This window comes from Hyla sarda, chromosome 4 (assembly GCF_029499605.1).
Source record: "Hyla sarda isolate aHylSar1 chromosome 4, aHylSar1.hap1, whole genome shotgun sequence".
NCBI classification, from domain to species: Eukaryota; Metazoa; Chordata; class Amphibia; order Anura; family Hylidae; genus Hyla; species Hyla sarda.
This window is the reverse complement of record NC_079192.1, coordinates 263,029,792-263,051,472: the sequence shown is the minus strand read 5'-3', so window position 1 is coordinate 263,051,472 and position 21,681 is coordinate 263,029,792. Positions and strand designations below refer to the sequence as shown.

At 41.3% G+C, this 21,681-nt stretch overlaps 1 protein-coding gene across 5 annotated transcripts in view; it reads right to left on the bottom strand.

Annotated features, from left to right (window-relative positions):
• OSBPL8 (oxysterol binding protein like 8) overlaps window positions 1–21,681 on the bottom strand; it is a 228,010-nt gene that overhangs the window by 74,027 nt on the left and 132,302 nt on the right. For all 5 annotated transcript variants that reach the window (XM_056574070.1, XM_056574073.1, XM_056574071.1 and 2 more), the window contains one exon: window positions 21,189–21,326. In XM_056574070.1, the coding sequence (XP_056430045.1) occupies window positions 21,189–21,326 (138 nt within the window). The remainder of the gene's footprint in view (window positions 1–21,188; window positions 21,327–21,681) is intronic.

The window sequence follows — 21,681 nt, the reverse complement described above, 5'->3', positions numbered from 1 at the left end:
ACAGTGTTTTGGTCAGTACTTTTAGTAGTGAGGCACAGATACCAGTACTAGACATTTGCACGAGTACTTGTACTAGTACATGTCCCAATACTTCTTCCAATACCTGCTGCCATAGGCAAGAGCAAACAGGGTGTGCTTAGGAACACCCTAATTACCTTGAGCGCAAAACCAAAAGCAGAGCCAGCCCTGCAATAGGTGTCCCTGTTAGGTACAGACATGGTCACCCAGGAGCACTAAGTTCTGAAAAGTAACTTCGAGTGCACCGGCTGTCACACTATCAGGATATTATGCAGTTCAGATTGTCAACTTTATATTTCCCGACATAGTGACCTGCTTGCTGGTTGGGATGGTGGCATTGGGGCAGAGAGTGTGGTCTTTTTGCCCTGAGATGTACTTGTGAGGGAAGATGACTAAAGTGAGGAGATGCAAAGCTGTCTGGTGAGGAGGTGGCTGGAGGTCACAGAGTATGACGCTGCTGGAAATGTTAGGTGGGAAACTCGCAGCTGCTTTTGTGGTGGGATTGAACCCTGTACACACTACTGTGTATGCGGTATTGGACAAGGCATAGTTAAAGGGCACGCTACTGCATTGGCATTGGCAGTGACTACCTGTGCCCCCTTGGTGGGCACTTGTCACCAGTTGTTATACAACTTCTGATTTTGTCAGTTATAGACTGATAGGATACCAGCCATGGCATAGCCTTACACCACATAAGAAGCCAGCAATGGCCTCAGACTGGATGAGCTGGTGCTGAAGTACATCAAACCACAGACTATGAGATCCTTACTTCTATCAGGTGGAAGTAAAAGTTATTGATGTCCCTTTAAATGTATGGCTAAAATCTATTACTGTCGACTACTTGTCTGGTTAGGTACAGACACAATGTAAAACATTGGCAGCATGAGAAAAGTATCCTTGCTGCTTTGGCTCCAGCCTTGGATTATTTTAGGTCATGAGGATGGATTGTTTCCTTTATGGGATATCGATCAATGGCTACATTGTAGATTGATAAACCATTCTTGTGTCTTTATTTTGGAGATCCAGGTAATGTCCCGTGTATGGACCAAGTAATGTCCCGTGAATATGTCAAATTGTGTCAAAAAATCTTGTCTTACAAAGGAAAGGTGTGCTCCTTTTTCTGTGTTTTGGACCCACTTATGGTTTTGATAATAACCAATAAAAATACTCACCAATATGCTTCTGTACTATATTTGTTGTGATATAGTGACCCTTTACATGCTTTTAGATTTATCTGACTGTAGAAACTGAGTAGTAGATTGTAAAATACTTAAAGCAGAGCCTTTGAGCTTATCATAGGCTCTATATAATAACAGTTATCCATCATTTAGTATGTACTAGAGACGTCAGAGCTTTATAAACCATTTATACTCATAGCAATTTCCTTTCTTTTAGGTAGAACATTATACAGTGCCAAATATTGTTTTAGGGTATTTTCACACTGTGGAATTCCCGCGGAATTCAGCGAGTGAAATTCTGCACAGTGAACGTTAGCATCTGTGTGAATGGGTCTTCCACGAGACCCGTTCACACTGCGGAATTTCAGCGGCAGACAATTTCGCCCCTGAAATTATTCTGCGCAAAGAAAGAACATGTTCATTCTTTGCGCGGAAGTCCGCTGGCTGCCAGACCATCTCTGCTCGCTGAATTCCGTGAGCGGAGATGAACCCCTTAACGACGCAGGACGTATATTTACGTCCTGCACCAGCTCCCGCGATCCCGCATCATATTGCGTCGGCCCCGGCACTCATCAATGGCCAGGACCCGCGGCTAATACCACACATCGCCGATCGCGGCGATGTACGGTATTAACCCTTTAGAAGTGAAAGTGACTCGGCTGCTCAGTCGGGCTGTTCGGGACCGCCGCAGTGAAATCGCGGCGTCCCGAACAGCTTACAGGACACCGGGAGGGCCCTTACCTGACTCCTCGGTGTCCAATCGGCGAATGACTGCTCCGTGCCTGAGATCCAGGCAGGAGCAGTCAAGTGCCGATAACACTGATCACAGGCGTGTTAATACATGCCTGTGATCTGTGTAAAAGATCAGTGTGTGCAGTGTTATAGGTACAGTGTTATAAAAAAAAATTGATAATAAAGGTCATTTAACCCCTTCCCTAATAAAAGTTTGAATCACCCCCCTTTTCCCATAAAAAAAATAAAACAGTGTAAAAAAAAATAATTTACATATGTGGTATCGCCGCGTGCGTAAATGTCCGAACTATAAAAATCTATAATTAATTAAACAGCATGGTCAATGGCGTACGTGCAAAAAAATTCCAAAGTAAAAAAAAAGCGCATTTTTGGTCACTTTTTATATCATTAAAAAATAAGTCCTCATACCGCCCTGTACGTGGAAAAATAAAAAAGTTATAGGGGTCAGAAGATGACATTTTTAAACGTATACATTTTCCTGCATGTAGTTATGATTTTTTCCAGAAGTGCGACAAAATCAAACCTATATAAGTAGGGTATCATTTTAACCGTATGGACCTACAGAATAATGATAAGGTGTAATTTTTACCGAAATATGCACTGCGTAGAAACGGAAGCCCCCAAAGTTATAAAATGGCGTTTTTTCTTCGATTTTGTCGCACAATGATTTTTTTTTCCGTTTTGCCGTGCATTTTTGGGTAAAATAACTAATGTCACTGCAATCTAGAATTGGCGACGCAAAAAATAAGCCATAATATGGATTTTTAGGAGGAAAATTGAAAGGGTTATGATTTTTAAAAGGTAAGGAGGAAAAAACTAAAGTGCAAAAAACTGAAAAACCCTGGGTCCTTAAGGGGTTAAGCTACAAATCCGAAGTCCGAGCATACCCTAATAATGAAGCTGCAGTTACAATAGAGACACTGTAATGCTATTTTTCAGCCTGTTAGTACCTGGTAGAAAAAAATCTGTTGTGAAACAAATTTCGTACTGTTGTTCATTTCAAAACATTACGAAAAACTTGAGTTTAACAGACACAGAAGAACTACCAATAAGAAGAGCATGTGCATGCCAAGATGTATCCTGTGCGACAAACAAAGCATTTACATATGTTCAGGTTAAAGTATATGTCCAGTGCTAAGAAATGTATCCCTATCTGCAGGATCCCCCGCGATCTCCAGTACAGGATACCCGTCTCTGCGCTGCTAGAACACTTTTTGCACCCAGCACTTCAGCAGGTTGAAACACACCCCCTACATTCATCTCTTTGGGAGAGGTGGAGACACAGGAACACTGTTCCTCTGCCATAGAGATATATGGAGGGGCTGTGTTTGTACCAGCTGACCTGATATGTGCGAAACATCACACTCAGCCGGGGCAGTTGGGGCCCCGTACGGGAGATCAAAAGGGGGTCCCAGCAGTCAGACCCGATCAGACATTTATGAAAGGGCCTCTAAAATTAAAGAAGCGAACTGATTGGCTGCAATGGGCAACTGGTCAACTTTTCCTCTGCACAGGTTTTAATACATCTCTCCCATATATTTCTTGTTCATGATCCTCTGTTCCTGCCAATGAACATCTGGTGAGATTTATTAAAAACTATGCAAAGGCAGAGTGGTGCAGTTGCCCATAGCAGCTACATTGCTTCTTTCATTTTTTAAAAGGCCTCTGAAAGATGAAGGCAGCACCCTGATTGGTTGCTATGGGCAACGGCACCACTTTCCCTCTATACAGGTTTGGACAAATCTCCCCCAATGATTCTTTCAGATTTCAGATCGAATTACCATATATACAAGTATGTTTCCAAGTCAGTAATCAGGATTGCTAGCTGTTGCAAAACTACAACTCCCATCATGTGCTTACAGCGGCTGTCAGCATTACACTTGTAGAGGTTACAGACTCCCTTCCTATCTTGTAGATTCATTCCATATTACACCTGCTATTTTCTAACCTGTGGACAGTATCAGGAGGAAGTCAGGAGATTTAGAGTCTTATGAAGGCGGACCAGTCATGAAAGCAGAGGATGTGTTGTCATGGGGACACTAAGACAAAGCTGCTTGTAACTTCAATCAATCATACGGCTGATGTGCGATTATACAGCTTTCATATTATGGCTTTGGGATTCATCATTTTACATCAAATCTGGCTAAGCAATACCTGGATTTAGGAATCTTAGATATACAGTGATCCCTCAACTTACAATGGCCTCAACATACAATGGTCTTTTCTGGACTATTGTAACTTGAAACCAGACTCAACATACAATGCTACACACAGTCCAGATCTGTGAAACGTGTCAATGGCTGGAAGGACCGACCAATCAAAAAGGACATTCACTGGTAAAACCCCTGTATTAGCACGTGCACTGTAGTACTGAAGCGCATGCACTGAATTCCTGTCTGGTAGCGCCCCCCTACAGTACAGGGAGGTATTACATGTTCAGTACTACTCTTAACCTATGTCACAGTTAGCTGCTCCTTTGGACACCAAGTAAAGGCGGCTCCATTTTACTTTTTTAGGAAATTGCGTGTACTGTACAGGACCCTGAAGAAGCTCCTGTCCTCTACATAGACCAGTGTTTCCCAACCAGGGCGCCTCCAGCTGTTGCAAAACTACAACTCCCAGCATGCCCGGTTGGGAAACACTGACACAGACAGTGATTTACAGCTCCCAGCAGCTCTTTCTTTCTTTTATATGTAAGGACTTGCTTTATCTGTATTAGTCATCTACTTCGTTTTCCTTAATCCTATTTTTGGATGACATTTTGGTGGCTTCAGAACAAATTACCAGGTTTCCATAGAGTTCTGGTCTCAACATACAATGGTTTCAACATACAATGGTCGTCCTGGAACCAATTAATATGAGGGACCAGTTTAATGGCCCAGAATTATCAAACTGTGTGAGAGAAAAAAAAATAGAGTGATTTTCCCACAACCACCAATCACAGCTCAGCTTTCACTTTACCAGAGCTTGTTCTCCTTATCTGAGCTGTGATTGGTTGCTGAGGAAAAAATCCCTCCACTTTTTCTCTCACACAGTTTGATAAATCTCCCCAAATATCTTTACATAAGTAGGTGACCATTAAAGGGGCTATCCAGCATTAAAACCATAGCGCCTTTCTTACAAAGTGCCACTTCTGTCATCAGGTTGTGTGCTGTATTACAAGTGAAACAAGAGCGGTACTGTTTCTGGAAGAAAGCAGCCATGTTTTTCTAATGCTGGAGAGCCCTCTTTAAAGGAACAGTGGAAGAAACAGGCATTTATTTGAGCTCATTCCGAAACTTACAGGCAGCTTAAAGATTCATTGACTACTCAGTGCAATAGATCTACGGTAATCAATAAATAAATAAAAGACAAGAGACTAAGGCTGTGCCTAAATGTTGTGGCCAATTAGCAGTACTGCAACTAATTACTACATGCGATTTTGCTGCAGATAACCTAATTCACAGTAAAAATGGCGCGTCTTACCATGATAATGCATATCAACATAAAACACGCTATTTTTACAGCAATTGCCGAAATTTGAGGCAAAAACGCATGCAGTAGTTAGTTGCAGTACCGCTCATGAGCCTAAAGGCTAGCTACACACATTGGATAAATGATGGGCAAACCCACAGACTACCTAATGTGTATGGCTGCCTACTTTCTCTTTCTCAATGGCAAAACTCAGGGGAGTTGCCGCTGCTAGAGGATTCCGATAGCAGCATTCTTGCCTCTCAACATTTAGAACACATGAACATTGGCAGAGCCAGATGTGGAGTCCCGGTACCGCATTTCATATGTTACCTTTTTAGAGGTCCCCATAGTCAGAGTCCCTAGGAACGTCCCTCTTCTATAGTTATCCCCTTGTCACCCCTTAGTTAGTTCATAAATGTATAGAAGTTCACATAAATATAAGTATAAATATGTATATATTCAAGTGCCTACCTGTTCAACATAGCAGGACCTGCGGGTCATGTGATTAGGTTCAGAACTCTATGGTTTTTGTTGAAGTACCTTTGGTGGTTTAGTCACGTGATCACCCACAATCCATTGTAACCGTGAGTGACAGCTGTATGGACCAATCTAAAACGGCATAGCCCCCTGCCCATATAAGGGAGCTGCAGCCATTAATCTCTCTCTTGTTCCTGTGCTGCCAAGCAAGCAGCATCTCTTTTGGGTTGCTGATTCTGGAAGAGGTAGGACCTCCACAGCTTACAAGACAATTTACTAGGCCAAAGCCTTGCGGCCTCGGCCTATATCAAAGCGGTTATACTAAGCAATTCCCTGCTACTCCCCGCAAGATCACTGGACCTAAGCGCACCCTTAAATTCAGCGGATCTATGCTACAAAATCTCTGAGAAGCTAAATTGAGCTTATCTGATCCCGACGAACTGTCAATCGCTGCTCAGCTATATCTATAGAGACTATGTTATCTGGACTGTTACTATTGCTGCATGTACAGAAATTCTTCAGTAAAAGTTCCTGCAAGTTTTCAGTTAACAGTGGTTGTGGACAATCCTTTATTTCTGCATCACCTATTGCTCTTGGGAAGGGTGGCAATAGGCCTATCAAGATTACAGAATTTAACCGCTCCCTGGCGTCACGAGTGACCAGGGTTAACAGCGCCCTTTATTATACTGAACAGCAACACCCTAACTACCCTACACCCCACAAGGCTTTATCCCCTAACGCTACCACACAGATATGCATGTATATGGGTGGATCGGGAGAGACAGTATTCTTATTTGTAAGGCCAGTTAAATATTACCATTAGACAATCTTCTCTTCCATGTCTGTCATATGTTCCAACCTATAGACAACCAATGATATGTCCGTAAAATGTCCTAGAAAGGTTGTTCAATTAGAACAGACAAAAATCCACTCCTAAACCCACACAATGCAGACATGGTTACTATAGCAACCATATAATTTCATAGCTGAGCACATACATGCTGAAATATGGGGCTGCTCCCACTCAGTTCCTGCCACTAAAATATATATGAGCAATACAATAAGAGAAATGTCAGCACCACTGGATACAGTGACCAATACAAGGGACTCTACTGTACAGGGTGATGATATGCCGTATTTTTCGCCCTATAGGACGCACCGGCGTATAAGGCGCACCCAATTTATAGGTGCAAAATCTAAAAAAAATAAAGATTTTGAACACAATAGTGGTCTTCAACCTGCGGACCTCCAGATGTTGCAAAACTACAACTCCCAGCATGCCCGGACAGCCGTTGGCTGTCCGGGCATGCTGGGAGTTGTAGTTTTGCAACATCTGGAGGTCCGCAGATTGAAGACCACTGCATAGGAGGTAATACTCACGTGTCCCCGCCGCTCCGGACCTGTGAGTCCCGAACAGCCGGGTTAGTGTCACTTTCCCTTCAGACGCGGCGGTCAGCTTTGATCGCCGTGTCTGAAGGGTTAATACAGGGCATCACCGCGATCGGTGATGTCCTGTATTAGCCGCGGGTCCTGGCCGTTGATGGCCACAGAGACCGCCGCGATAGGTGTGTGTATTCGCCGTATAAGACGCACAGACTTTCCCCCCCCCAGTTTTGGGGAAGAAAAAGTGCGTCTTATACGGCGAAAAATACGGTAGATTAGTGTCCTTCTGTCAAAATACCTAAGGACAGGGTATGGCAAAGATAGAACATTTCTGGACAGCAAATGCATCATATACCCTTTCAAAGGAATTTTTGGACGCTGCTCTCACTGACCTGACTCACTAGCTGTTGCAAAACTACAACTCCGCCGCTTTATATTTTCGAAAAGAAGACACCTGGCACATTGCACCACTCCGCTTTCTACACAGAAACATCTTCATGAAATTTGGTGCCTGTGCAATTTTTCATTTTTCTTAAAAAAACAAAAACAATTGTGGCTGCAATTAACCCAAGCTGAAAATTATAGGCATATAATTAAAAAAAAACACCTCTTCACATCTTGCTGGAACATTCCCTGAGGAAGCGAAAGCAAAACGGCATAGGGGTTGGCACACCGTTTTGGGTAGGTGTGTATGGCAAGTTGTCCGATGTCCAAGATGTAACAATGACTTTGGCTTTTCTTTTCTCCTGGGACAACCTGGAAGTTTGTGGTCTGTTTCCAAATTGTTAGCAGCTCCTTTTACTTGCATGTTTGTCCATCTTGTGCCCTGTTACCACATCTTGCTACGGACACCATTTTGCTATACCCCATAATTTTGGTTGTCGGGTGACTATCTATAGGTATAATTTCTAGATGTTTTGGTCACTGAAAAAAAATGTTTTTCTTAACTCTGGTGGATTCTTTGTATGCCCTTCTATAGGTTAATATATATATGTTGCAGGGACATGTCAAAAGTTTTTGGGATCAGCAGGGGTCAGTGTTCCGACCCTACCGATCTCTAGATATCGGCAGGTTAAAGGGGTATTCCAGGAAAAAACTTTTTTTTTTTTTTTTTATATCAACTGGCTCCAGAAAGTTAAACAGATTTGTAAATTACTTCTATTAAAAAATCTTAATCCTTTCAGTACTCATGAGCTTCTGAAGTTAAGGTTGTTCTTTTCTGTCTAAGTGCTCTCTGATGACACGTGTCTCGGGAAACGCCCAGTTTAGAGGCAAATCCCCATAGCAAACCTCTTCTAAACTGGGCGTTTCCCGAGACAGGTGTCATCAGATAGCACAGACAGAAAAGAACAACCTTAACTTCAGAAGCTCATAAGTACTGAAAGGATTAAAACATTTTAATAGTAGTAATTTACAAATCTGTTTAACTTTCTGGAGACAGTTGATATATATAAAAAAGTTTTTTCCTGGAATAACCCTTCAAGCAATTCACTCCTTGGCTCCCTGTAATCTTAATTTTGCTGCAAGAGACAGGCTCCCCAGTATATATTGACACCTATATATAAATATATAAACATTTAACTTGTGTACAGTGTGTCCGTGTGGAATTCTGCATGAATCATCCGCAAGGACATTCCACAGCAGCAGAGTCCCATTGGTTTCAATGGGATTCTGCTGTTCTGTTCACAATTTCCACAGCAGCAACATCTGCCACGGAAATCCTAATTCCGGCGTCTGCAGAAAAATTGTACATGTTTTTTGGGGGATTCTACAAGGAAATGCAATGCTGTCTAAGAGACGGCACATTTCTGAGTGGACCCAGCATGCAGTGAATGTGTGCAGACGTCCGTACAGTAATTTGCATATATTTGATCCTGCAGATTTTATGCTGTGTTCAGTCAATTAGTTCACAATGAACTCTGCAGCATTAAATATGTGCAGGATTCTGAACGTGTGAATAGTGTTAATCTGAATTTAATATTCTTTATGCGTGCACACTCTTAAAAGCGTGCACACATACCTAGCACCTTTATTGCAGCTGTTCTTCTGTTTATGCTATATTTATTGGTTCAGATGAATTTTCAGTGTGCAAAGACTAGCTGATATCATGTCTCCTTTATACTGCGCAAGAATATGCACATAGGCTATGTTCACAAGGGCAAATGCCCGCAGGGAAAAATTCAGTGTGGACATTCCCCCGACAGCCGTCAATGTATTTCCATGCAGACTCAGCATAATGAATAGACAGGCCTATTCTTTCTATGCACTCCGGAATCAGGATTTCCGTGGCAGATGTGCACAGTGCAGCACAATCCTATTGAGATCAATAGGACTCTGCTGCAGTGGAATGTCTGTGCAGAATTAATTTGTGGAATTCTGCACAGAAATTTCCTTATGTGAACATGGCCATACAGGGGAGTGGAGAACATTATATAAGTAGGCAGTGTAGGTGAAAGACAACTTACTAGAAAGACAAGCATATACAGTATGTCTCTCTGCGTAGCAGCTTCTTCAGCCTCTTTCCACTCCATTCTACATGCAGCGCTATGGGCAGCAATTGTAATAAAAAAAAAAAATGTTTTTAAACTGACAATTCTCTACTGCTGCCATTCTAATCATGCCTGGTCCCTGCTGCTAACCGCTTTCTGGTCTCCTCCCAACACAAGGAAGTGCCTGCTCAACTTGTCACTGCCTGAGGGTTTTATGTGTGTGTTTATCTTAAGTGTTGGAATGGAGATTAAGAGAGTTTAGAGGAGCATAAATTGTTTGTTATGTGTTAACCACTGTTAAGTATCCCTGATATCCCCATTAATAAAAAATGAGCTTTATGGCTGACAATGCTGTCTAATGTGCTTGAATAGCCATTTATGGGTGCACATGGGTGGCTTTAATTGCAAACTCGCAGCATGATTCCGCTGAGAGTTTGAATGTGGGTGGGCTGTCAACAGACAGCGGCAGATTTTCTGCCGAAAATCTGCCGCGGAGGGCACCCATGAAGTCAATGGGTAGAAATATCAGCAGCAGAAAATATGCAGCAGATGCACAAGATGAAGAAACAGCACTGAACTTCACAGCTGTGCCTGTAATCATCCAGAAAAAACTATACAGCAAGTATAGTAGATTACAGCACCAAAGGCCGGAGACTCAGAATCTTGATGGGATGTGACTTTATTAGCTCCCCATTGTGTAACGTTTCGGCACCAAACTTGAGAAAGACAGTTTGTTGCCAGTTTGTTGCTTGAGAAAGGAAGATTGTTGCCGAAACGTTGCACACTGGTGAGCTAATAAAGTCCCATCCCATCAAGATTCTGAGTCTCTGGCCTTTGGTGCAGTAATCTACTATATTCGCTGTATGCAGCAGATAATGTACATGTGAAGGTACCCTAAATCTAACATGTAGATTGAGCTATGGAATTACTACAAATGTTACTTTTTGAGTCAGCTCCTCGGCAGAAATATTTTGCCCCATTAGAACTTACGTGGACACATATCCTCACATCTGGCACTTTCTAGGCCCATTATTGAAATCCTCGTTGAAAACATATAAATAAGGAAATTGTGGCTAATGCAATGTTTTTTATTGGCTAATGTGTAGCCAAGTTGGTCCTTTCCTTAAATAAAATTAATGTATAAATATTGCTGCCAGGCATGTGTGAAAGCATTTTTCGATGGAACACAATACATTTCTTGTTCTACAGTCCTTATGCAATGCATAAACAAGTATTTCAGTTACAGTATTTCATAATGAAGACAGCCTTCTACAAACAAGAAAGGAACTGTAACTGTTTCCACACAGGAAGCTAAGGATAAGTCAATTTTATCATTACAGCTTTCTCTTATGTTTCATGTCCTTGTATCATAAAAACTCGAAACCACCATGAAACAGATGGGAATTCATACATATATAAAAAAAAAAATGTTAACTATGCTTTATGGGAACCTGTCACGCTGCCCTCTGCGATAAAGGAGAAGTTTCTGTAATCAGAGTGTTTCCAATGCTATAATGTATGTACAGTAGGTTAGGAGAACCTACAGGCAAAAGCAAGCAGCTCGCTGTGAGAGAAGAGTGCCCGCCTACTTAGCACTGACTGACATTACTGTGCTTAGCGGGACATGTGTTAATCATCGGCAGCCATGACTTTTCTGACAAGGCCGACTTTGGATGTAGGTTCCCTACAACTAAGGGAAACAAACTACCGAAAACTGTTTGTCTGTATATGACACTGCTTTCCGTGAGGACCCTTTAGATGCTGTAGAATAACTTATGCAGTCTTCTGTAGATACATTTTTCTTTACAAGTGTGAATATTCTGATAACTAAGTTACACAATTTTAGGAAATGCAATGTACACAACGCAATATATACAATATACATTCTGTCCTTACAACAGACTACATGGGCAATTCTAAAATTATAAAAGAATTGATGTGAATCCCCTAAATGCTATTCCTAAAAAGATTAAGTGTTAGAGCATTTCACACGTGGCAGATTGATCGCAAAAATTTGTGCAACTAAAACTTCTCCATAGGACCACCTCTGTGAGAATACCACCCCCCTATCCAGAGCAGAATTCCTAAGACTGTTTTTTTATTTCTCCATATATTATACACAGCTCAAAAAAATAAAGGGAACACTAAGATAACACATCCTAGATCTGAATGAATGAACTAATCGTATGAAATACTTTCGTCTTTACATAGTTCAATGTGCTGACAACAAAATCACACACAATTTATCAACCCATGGAGGTCTGGATATGGAGTAACACTCAAAATCAAAGCGGAAAACCACACTACAGGCCGATCCAACTTTGATGTAATGTCCTTAAAACAAGTCAAAATGAGGCTCAGTAGTGTGTGTGGCCTCCACGTGCCCGTATGACCTCCCTACAATGCTTGGGCATGCTCCTGATGAGGTGGCGGCCGCCACCTCCTGGACAGTCTGTGGTGCAACGTAGCTTTGGTGGATGGAACGAGACAGAATGTCCCAGATGTGCTCAATCGGATTCAGGTCTGGGGAACAGGAAGGCCAGTCCATAGCATTAATGCCTTCCTCTTGCAGGAACTGCTGACACACTCCAGCCACATGAGGTCTAGCATTGTCTTGCATCAGGAGGAACCCAGGGTCAACCGCACCAGTATATGGTCTCACAAGGGGTCTGAGGATCTCATTTCGGTACCTAAGGGCAGTCAGGCTACCTCTGGCAAGCACATGGAGGGCTGTGCGGCCCCCCCCCCCCCCAAAGAAATGCCACCCACACCATTACTGACCCACAGTCAAAACCGGTCATGCTGGCAGATGTTGCAGGCAGCAGAACATTCTCCACGGTGTCTTTCACATGTGCTCAGTGTGAACTTGCTTTCTTCTGTGAAGATCACAGGGTGCCAGTGGCAAATTTTCCAATCTTGGTGTTCTCTGGCAAATTCCAAATGTCCTGCATGGTGTTTGGCTGTAAGCACAACCCCCACCTGTGGACGTCGGGCCCTCATGGAGTCTGTTTCTGACCGTTTGAGTGGACACATGCACATTTGTGGCCTGCTGGAGGTCATTTTGCAGGGCTCTGGCAGTGCTCCTCCTGCTCCTCCTTGAACAAAGGCGGAGGTAGCGTTCCTGCTGCTGGGTTATTGCCCTCCTACGGCCTCCTCCACATCTCCGGGTAGCACCTCCATGCTCTGGACACTACGCTGACAGACACAGCAAACCTTCTTGCCACAGCTCGCATTGATGTGCCATCCTGGATGAGCTGCACTACCTGAGCCACTTGTGTGGGTTGTAGACTGCGTCTCATGCTACCACTAGAATGAATATGAGAGTAAAAATTTTCCAGGTTTTCGGCGCAATTCACCAAGGATGGGTCAGAGTTTCTTCAAAGGAATTTTATTTGCCAAAGAAACAACGCATTTCAGAGCTTTGGAGCTCCGTCAGGTAAACATGGCAGTGATACTGCCATGTTTACCTGACGAAGGAGCTCCAAAGCTCTGAAACGCGTTGTTTCTTTGGCAAATAAAATTCCTTTGAAGAAACTCTGACCCATCCTTGGTGGATTGCGCCGAAAACCTGGAAAATTTTTACTCTCATATTTACCACTGTACCTACCGGCCAGGAGCACTCCTAGATCCGGGACCAGGAGGCTGCACCACCTGCATGATCACCCAAGCGCATTTGTAGTTGTGTCTTCATACACAACTAAGCAAGGTGAGTGGTTCACTAACACCCACTGCACACCACTTGCTTGATAACACACTGTGTATCAAACGATACTTGTCCCATGAGGAGCTCTGCCATTTTTTCCTCTCCAGACTTACACCACTAGAATGAAAGCACCGCCAGCATTTAAAAGTGACCAAAACATCATCCAGGAAGCATAGGAACTGAGAAGTGGTCTGTGGTCACCACCTGCAGAACCACTCTTTTATTGGGGGGGGGGGGGGGCTTGCTAATTGCTTATAATTTCTACCTGTTGTCTGTTCCATTTGCACAACAGCATGTGGAATTGATTGTCAATCAGTGTTGCTTCCTGAGTGGACAGTGTGAGTGTGATTGGCGTTGTTTAAATGTTCCCTTTATATTTTTTGAGCAGTGTATATACTGGCCATCTACTTTGAGATGACCACCCCAGAAGACAACTTGATCTTCTCATAGGGGTTTTGAATATGAATGAGGTTATTTCTACAACATGCACATAGATTGGCGCATGCCCCATTTAGAAATGTCAGCAATATCTCCAAATGTAAAGTTTCCCTTAATGGAAATGCCAATATTAGACTGGCATTTTTAGCTCGGCAATGCATGATCACACCCCTCGCCCTAATAGTATAAACTGAACTGAAAAGCTAACAAACCAGTATGGCAAGTGGAAAGTTCTATCATAGGTAAAAAGACGCTTGAAATGTTCTGTAAACAACACGCTGTACAAACATGTAATAATATGGTAGAAAAACCAACAGTCCTTATTTAAGTAATCGTCAGCAACCTATGAATTCAACCTGTGGTACATGTACTCCAGGGGAGGCCACTATGTCTCTAGAGGGTACAGACATGGTTAACATGCTATAGTCTTAAGGTATTATTTTAGACTTGGAGGTACTATGATGAAATTAAGAAGTGTGCAGGAGAACAACACAGTAAAACAAACATGATAAATAAAATGTTTTGATCTTCATGATTAAAGTACTTTTTTGTACCATTTCATGCACACTTACCATCACTAGTCATACCTTGTCATTTGTGTTATTCCAGTGCAGCTCAATCTGTGTGTTTTATTATTATTTTAACTTTGTCATGTGATCACAAGTCTGTCACACAGAAAATCACAGTTCTTTATATGTCAGTCTTGGGTTCTGACTGTTATTGCTGTGATTTCACAACATCAAATGGTGATACTTTTCAGCAAATTATGGTAAACATGTGTCAGTTTGCCATAATTTTGGAAAACCGCAACAGGAAAACCGCAAACATGAAATTCAGTAGAAAAACAATATACAAACACAGCCTAGACTTCAAATCCTTCATAAACACCTTACTCGCTTAAAGGAGTACTCTGATGCAGAGTATTCTTGCTCTGTCCTGCCTGGGCTGCAAAAAAATGAAAATAAACCATCTCTCACCTTCCTGGGTTGCCGCAGAGCGCCACTACAGCTGATCGGTCCTCTGGTCCATCTTCTTCATACTTCCGTGTGAACGAAGCATCACATGGCGCTGAGCCTATCGCCGGCCGCTGCGATATTCTGCCTCGGCCCATAATAGGCTGAGCGCCATGTGACGCTTCGTTCACACGGAAGTATGAAGAAGATGGACCAGAGGACCGATCAGCTGTAGTGGTGCTCCGCGGGAACCCAGTAAGGTGAGAGATGGTTTATTTTCATTTCTTTTGCAGCCCAGGCAGGACGGAGCAGGAATACTCTGCACTAGAGTACTCCTTTAACACATGGCAATATTTCTCTTAAAAGAGTACCTGTCACCAAATAAAACTTTTCTTTTGCTTTAAAATTATCAACATAAATATGTTTAAAATGTTATATAAATAACGGCCACTAGGTGGCTCTGTTTTGTTCCCTGACACAATTAATACAGCTAGTTCGGTCTCTTCCTGGCCTGGCAGGAGTCCAAACAACTCAGGAAGTGTTTCTCTGCACTGAGCTTGATTGCACTATGCCAGTAAGAAGAAAGGTATGATACACAGCTTTTTAAAGCTCTGAAGTTTTTAATGGCAGGAGGGTGTTAGGAGTAGTTAGGGAACACATAGCCTGAGGTAGTTGAGAACAGTTTATTTGGTGACAGGTACTTTTTAAAAATGCACTTCGAATAACAAAATGCATCAAAACTGCACAGTGTAAACTGACACAAACCTAGTTATGAGTTAATAACCTAATGAGTTCCACCACTATCAGCTTGATTAGACAAACAGCTGCAGTGATCAAACAACCCACCCAAAGTCAGAGGATTTGTGGGAAATGTAGGCTGCATTACAGAATCCCTTCAGGGAAGGAATTGCAAAAAAAAAATGTAGCCAGTCTCATGCCTGCTGCGTCAGCTAAAAAAAAAAAAAGTAAGTACATAATATAAACAAGAACCTCTCCATCACTCCCTCATACTAACATATGCTGCACTTTTTAAACGAACTAAAAAATTCCTGGAGTGCTTCTCTAAAGCAAATGATAAAATACTGCATGCCAAATAGGGATGGCAGGTAAAATATACAAAGACCATGAACAGAAATTGATGGGCCCTTCTCATGGCAAAATAATGGGGATTCCAGGATTACATCAACAAGTCCACAGATTCCTCGAAGGGAAAAAAAAAAACCTTTTAAAAAAGACCTGACCTCAGACTAGTTGAACCTTACAGTCTGCTGACCTAGGGGTGTCTGTGTACAGTTAAAACACTACGCAGCACTGGTTAACACAACACATAGAGCATGGCCATTTTATGTAGATGCCATGCCTTTGTCATATGTAGGTACTGGTGTAGGTTACACACCACATTTCTGGAACAATAAAAATACCAAGGAGCAAAGACCACTTCTTTGCCTAGCAAAGATTTCCTTTCCTTGCTTAAACCTGTTCACATTTTTAAAGAATTATGCCAGAATAAGGCTTTCTTCACAAAGGATTTTTAAGCACTGTATGCTTTTCTTTTTCTTGGCCCAAAACTCTATATTTTTTTTTTTTTGCTGTTGCCTGTGGTGTTTTTTCTTGCCTATTAGTATTTTTATTTTTTTAGGACCAGTGGTATTTTTATATTAAACCATAGCATGCTCTAAGTATGGCATTTTCCCCCAATGACTTCCCCACTAGACTAGTAAAACTGGAAAAAAAATTTTTTTTATTGGAAATAGGTTTAGAATGCTGTTACCAAGAATACATTTTTGGGAAGTCTGTATGTGTGCGTATATATATATACATATATACATATATATATATATATATATATATATATATATATATATGGCTCAAGTCCTGCAGGAACTCATGGGAACGGAGTTCCTGCACTTTTTCTGCAGCAGAAACACAGTTCCCATTAGCAGAGGTCCTGTAGGACCAGCCCTTAAAGGGGTACTCCACCCCTAGACATCTTATCCCCTATCCTAAGTATAGGGGATAAGATGTCTGATTGCAGAGGTCTTGCTGCTGGGGACCCCGCAAACTCAGCTGCGGCACCCCAGACATCCGGTGCACGGAGCGAGCTTCGCTCCATGCTGGATGACTGGTGATGTGGGGCAGAGGCTTGTGATATCACGGTAGTGCCCCCTCAATGCAGGTCTATGGGAGGGGGCATGACAGCCGTCACGACCCCTCCCATAGACTTGCATTGAAGGGTCGCGACGTCACGAGCCTTCAGTGCTGCACCCAACGCTCTAAACGAACACCGGGTGCAGCAGGGAGAATGTGGGGGTCCCCAGTGGTGGGACCCCCAGGATCAGACATCTTATCCCCTTTCCTTTAGATAGGGTATAAGATGTCTAGTACCCATTTATGTGGAAATCTTGGGTCCCTCACTTTTTTTCCCAGGACTTGACCCGTGTGTGTGTGTGTGTGTGTGTGTGTGTGTGTGTATGTGTGTGTGTGTGTATATATATATATATATATATATATATATATATATATATATATATAAACTGCAATCACATAATTTTTTTCAGTTTTTCATATAGAAAACTTGGAAAACCTGTAGAATCCCTTAGCACAATATATATTTTCCAACAGCTTTCCTTAATCAGCAAAACACAATACTGGATTAGTACGTTACAAAAAGATAAATATAATCTACTAAATTATTAACAGCACTGAAATAGAAGCATGACAAGTGCACATATTGTTACCACCCACACCGCAGCCAACAGATCAGAACAGAGTACCAACGACTAAGAAATGACTGGATTCTAAAAATATGCTAATAGATACAGAACATCATGTAAAAGGTAGAAATACACTTAAAATTGTGAATAAGAATGACTCAAAAATGCTGAAAACCATGGAAAAATAAACAAAGCAGTATTGTACATTGAAACTGATAAAGAACATACGCATGCATTACCACACGCTGGGTAATTGCAGGAAAGGTCACAGAATAAAAAAAAAACAAAAAAAAAAAAAACAATATTGGTTAAAATTTACATACAGCAATAACAAAATAAGTTTTTTGAGCCAAGACAGTGATGCAGTGAAATCTGTGTTTTCATAGGAAACATTGCAAATGATTTCCATAATGACTAATTTAAAGGGGTATTCCAGGATTTTTTTTTTTATATTTTACTATGCTACAGTGGCTGTAAAGTTAGTGTAGTTCATAATATAGTGTCTGTACCTGTGTGTGACAGTTTTCTCACAATTCTTCTGTTATTTTCACCCTAATATTTATTTTTAACAGCATACAAAATGACTGTTGTCTCAGATTTTTCCCAGGTTGCAATGCAGCCGAGACCTGACTCACTAGTTAGCTGATGTCAGGGAGCCTGTCTGCTTCAATGGGTGGAGCGATCGCTTGGTGGGAGAGGGATCAATCTGCAACTAATGAAACAGCTGTAGGCACCCTCATTGAAAACCACAGGTCTTTTAAATGGATGCAGCTCATTTATGTTATAATGGGTGGGGTGGCTAATGTGTGGGAGGGAGGAAAATGGAAATATGGGATTTGTAAGCAAAGAAGAAAACTGAAACAGGAAATACCAGTTAAAAAAACCACCAGTCCACAGTGTTATAGTAATCTCACAACATAGCCATTTAGCCCCAAGAAAAGCACAGATCCTTCCTAAGCATGTCCATTACTGTCTGCCAGGTACGTACTAAAATCACCTTATGGTGGATAACCCCTTTAATAAAAAAACATTAGAGACATTGTTGTGTTCATGTATAAAATAGTATAATTGATGATGCTAAGCAGAACCTAGGAAGCCAATGCCGACATCCCACTTTTAGGGGAAAAAAACAACAACATTTCTTGGTCAAATAATGTACAAGTATTACAAAGTTACATAAGGGGGATTTATTGTTGGTTTTACCCTGGTTTTGTGGTGTACATTTATCTCACAGTTTGTCTCAGATTCTGTTTTGAGACTTTTCATTGCGACCTTTGCTTTAGAAGGTTTTTCTAAAAGAACATACCAAGTCATGATTTCAGTTTATATCATGCAGTGGTAAGGAATTCAAGATATGAGACTTTTCAGTTTGTCGCACCTTTTGTCGCAACTGCGCAAAGTTAGGCGCTTCTACATCAGCCCTAACTTTGCTTACAAAACTGACTGTTGACAGCATTATAAAAAAGTTGCATATTTTGTCGCACGGGACAAAAAGTCGTAGAGGGGCACCATACAAAGTGGTGTACTGAAGTAAGAAATGTGATCAGCACAACATTTATCACTTGCCCTGCACCATGTAATAAATCTGGTGCAGGTACACAGTTTCCTCCACATTAATGGTGTAAAAAGACATTCACCTACACCACTCTTTATGAATACCCCCATAGTGTTCATGGGTTGTGTCTGGTATTGCAGCTCATCTCAACAGTAAACAGAGCTGAGTTGCAAAATTACACACAACCGGTGGACAGGTATGGTGCTGTTTTTGGATAGAAGCAGCAAGGTTTACAATTATCTACAGCCCCTTTAAGTTTCTTTAAAGTGCCATAGTGGAAAAAAGAAAAGCAGGGCATAAATGTAAAAATACACAGTGGTGGGAATTTATTAAGACCAGCGGTTTACATGAAAGGCTCAATTGAATATACAGTGAAATAAAATGCACTAGATAGACTAAGACATGAGCCCCTTAACAAATTTGGAGCATCTCTGCACTGTGTGTGTGCCAGATTCCGAAATTCATAAACTAAAGTAGATTTCTGACATAACTTATGCTAATTTATGGCATAAATTAGTTTAAATTTCCCAGACCATGTAGTCACTCCCCTATTGCTGAGTCTGCCCACTTTTTAAAAGTGTGTTGTCAGTGGCATAAAAGCGTAGAGAGTGACAAACATTTGTCAAAACGCTGCTTGCACAAATACGTGTGACTTTCATATGGAAGAAAACTAGCTTACAGTACTAATAAATCCAAGCCTAATTTCTGTATCTTATCACCCTAGAAGGGCCTGTCTGTCTAATTTTTTAGGGTCCAACAGATAGAAATAAATGTTCTGGAAAAGACAAATATTTAAAGTGAGTGTCATAAAACCTCACTCACATCATGTTTGGGCTGTACATCGGTGGTATAGGTTAGCAAGAAGCTATGCCAATGTATACTAGGGAGGCTTGTTTTTCAACTTTTTTTTCAGATTGAAGCCTAATGTGCAGCAAAAGGTGGCAACTGACATGCCAAATGTTGTCCACTATGAGTTTCATGCTTCACGTGGAAAATGTGCCTTGAATTGTTCCTTACTCTCAATTTTGAAGCTAAGGATTACACAATGATTACCTAGAATAATCCAGAGGTTAGCATCACAGTCCCCTTCTCAAGCTTTCCCTGCTTGAAGATGCAGTGTCTGGGTGGTCGTTCACTAAATACTCATAGGAATTGGGAAGAGACCGAAATGCAGCCACCTCCACGTGGTGGGCTCTGGGTCACTTGATACTCTACATCAAGTGGGCGAGGAACTGCATAAAAAAGATCCTCAGCACAATTTAAGGTACATTTCCCATGTAAAAGATGAAGCCTGTAGTGAAGACAGAAAATATCGTTCGACCGGAAAAAAACATTTATATACACATGCCGTTTTGCTGGGTATTATGATTTGATCAGAAAAAAATAAAAATGAGTCACCCTAATGTATAATCTATATATCCTTTTTTCAGAACTCAAAGAAGTAGTCTACCATGCCATAAAATCCCACAAGGTAAAATCAAATAGAACTAGTCATAATGGACAACAATTGGACCATTAAAGTAAATCTATCTCCTGGAGTACAGCACACCATTCGGCTGGTATCCTGAAAATGTACAGCCACCATGTGACATGAATGGGCTGTAATTGAAAATGATATGTAAAGGAATTTTAAAGAGGATGTGACAACAAATTTTTGATTTTTTTTCTTTAAATCTCTGCTAATACTCCACCCTGTCCCAAGGCCATATTATTCGAGTTTTTCTATGTATACAATGCAATGTATACATGTATAAAATATGTGTTGAACCTATTTATAGTATAAATAAACAGAAATTTGTCACTATTTTTACAAGATTAAAATTTGGCTGAATTACCTAAATAAACAGCAATTGTAAATGATTCCTTGATATCAAAGGGCACGTACTGAACTGCAGCACATTCTGTGGCATCACTACAAATCATATCTGCCATTTCCTGAACTTATCTAAAAATAAGAGTCATACGCTATAGAGCAAACATAAATTCAAGGTTATTAAAGGAGGGCCAAGATTCAGTTTAAGATCCAGTGCACCACAGAAGAATCTACAGCAGAATTAAGAACGGCAATTCTTACCATGACTCTGGATGATGCCGGGGCTTAGTGTAGCCTGGACCAGGTCTTTGGTTGGAGATAGATATGCATCTTTACCCTGCCGCTGGCTCATTTTTGCCGAGGCTATCACTGGAGATTCATCACTGTTTGTCAGCGTTTCTGGAGAAAGAAAACACAAAAACACTTTCCATAAAAAATGTGTCTGTCCATGACTATAGATATAAAGCACAAACAAAATGTGTAACATTAGGGCTTAGGTTACGTTTTTTAAAATGGTGAACGTGAAAAGTATTTTCGCACTTGTTATTACTATCAATGTTTATCCAAAATGGACTGCTAGTTATAGCTAAGAGACAAAAGTGACCATCTTTAATACGCAAAGGTGGTTACAGAGGTAGAAGCCAGATGATTCTACTTTATTTGACAGTCATTCAAATAATTCACTAATGTAAAAAGCTTGGTCATTATGATTTTCTTGACAATCGGAAAAATGTTTACTTGGTACAAAATCTTT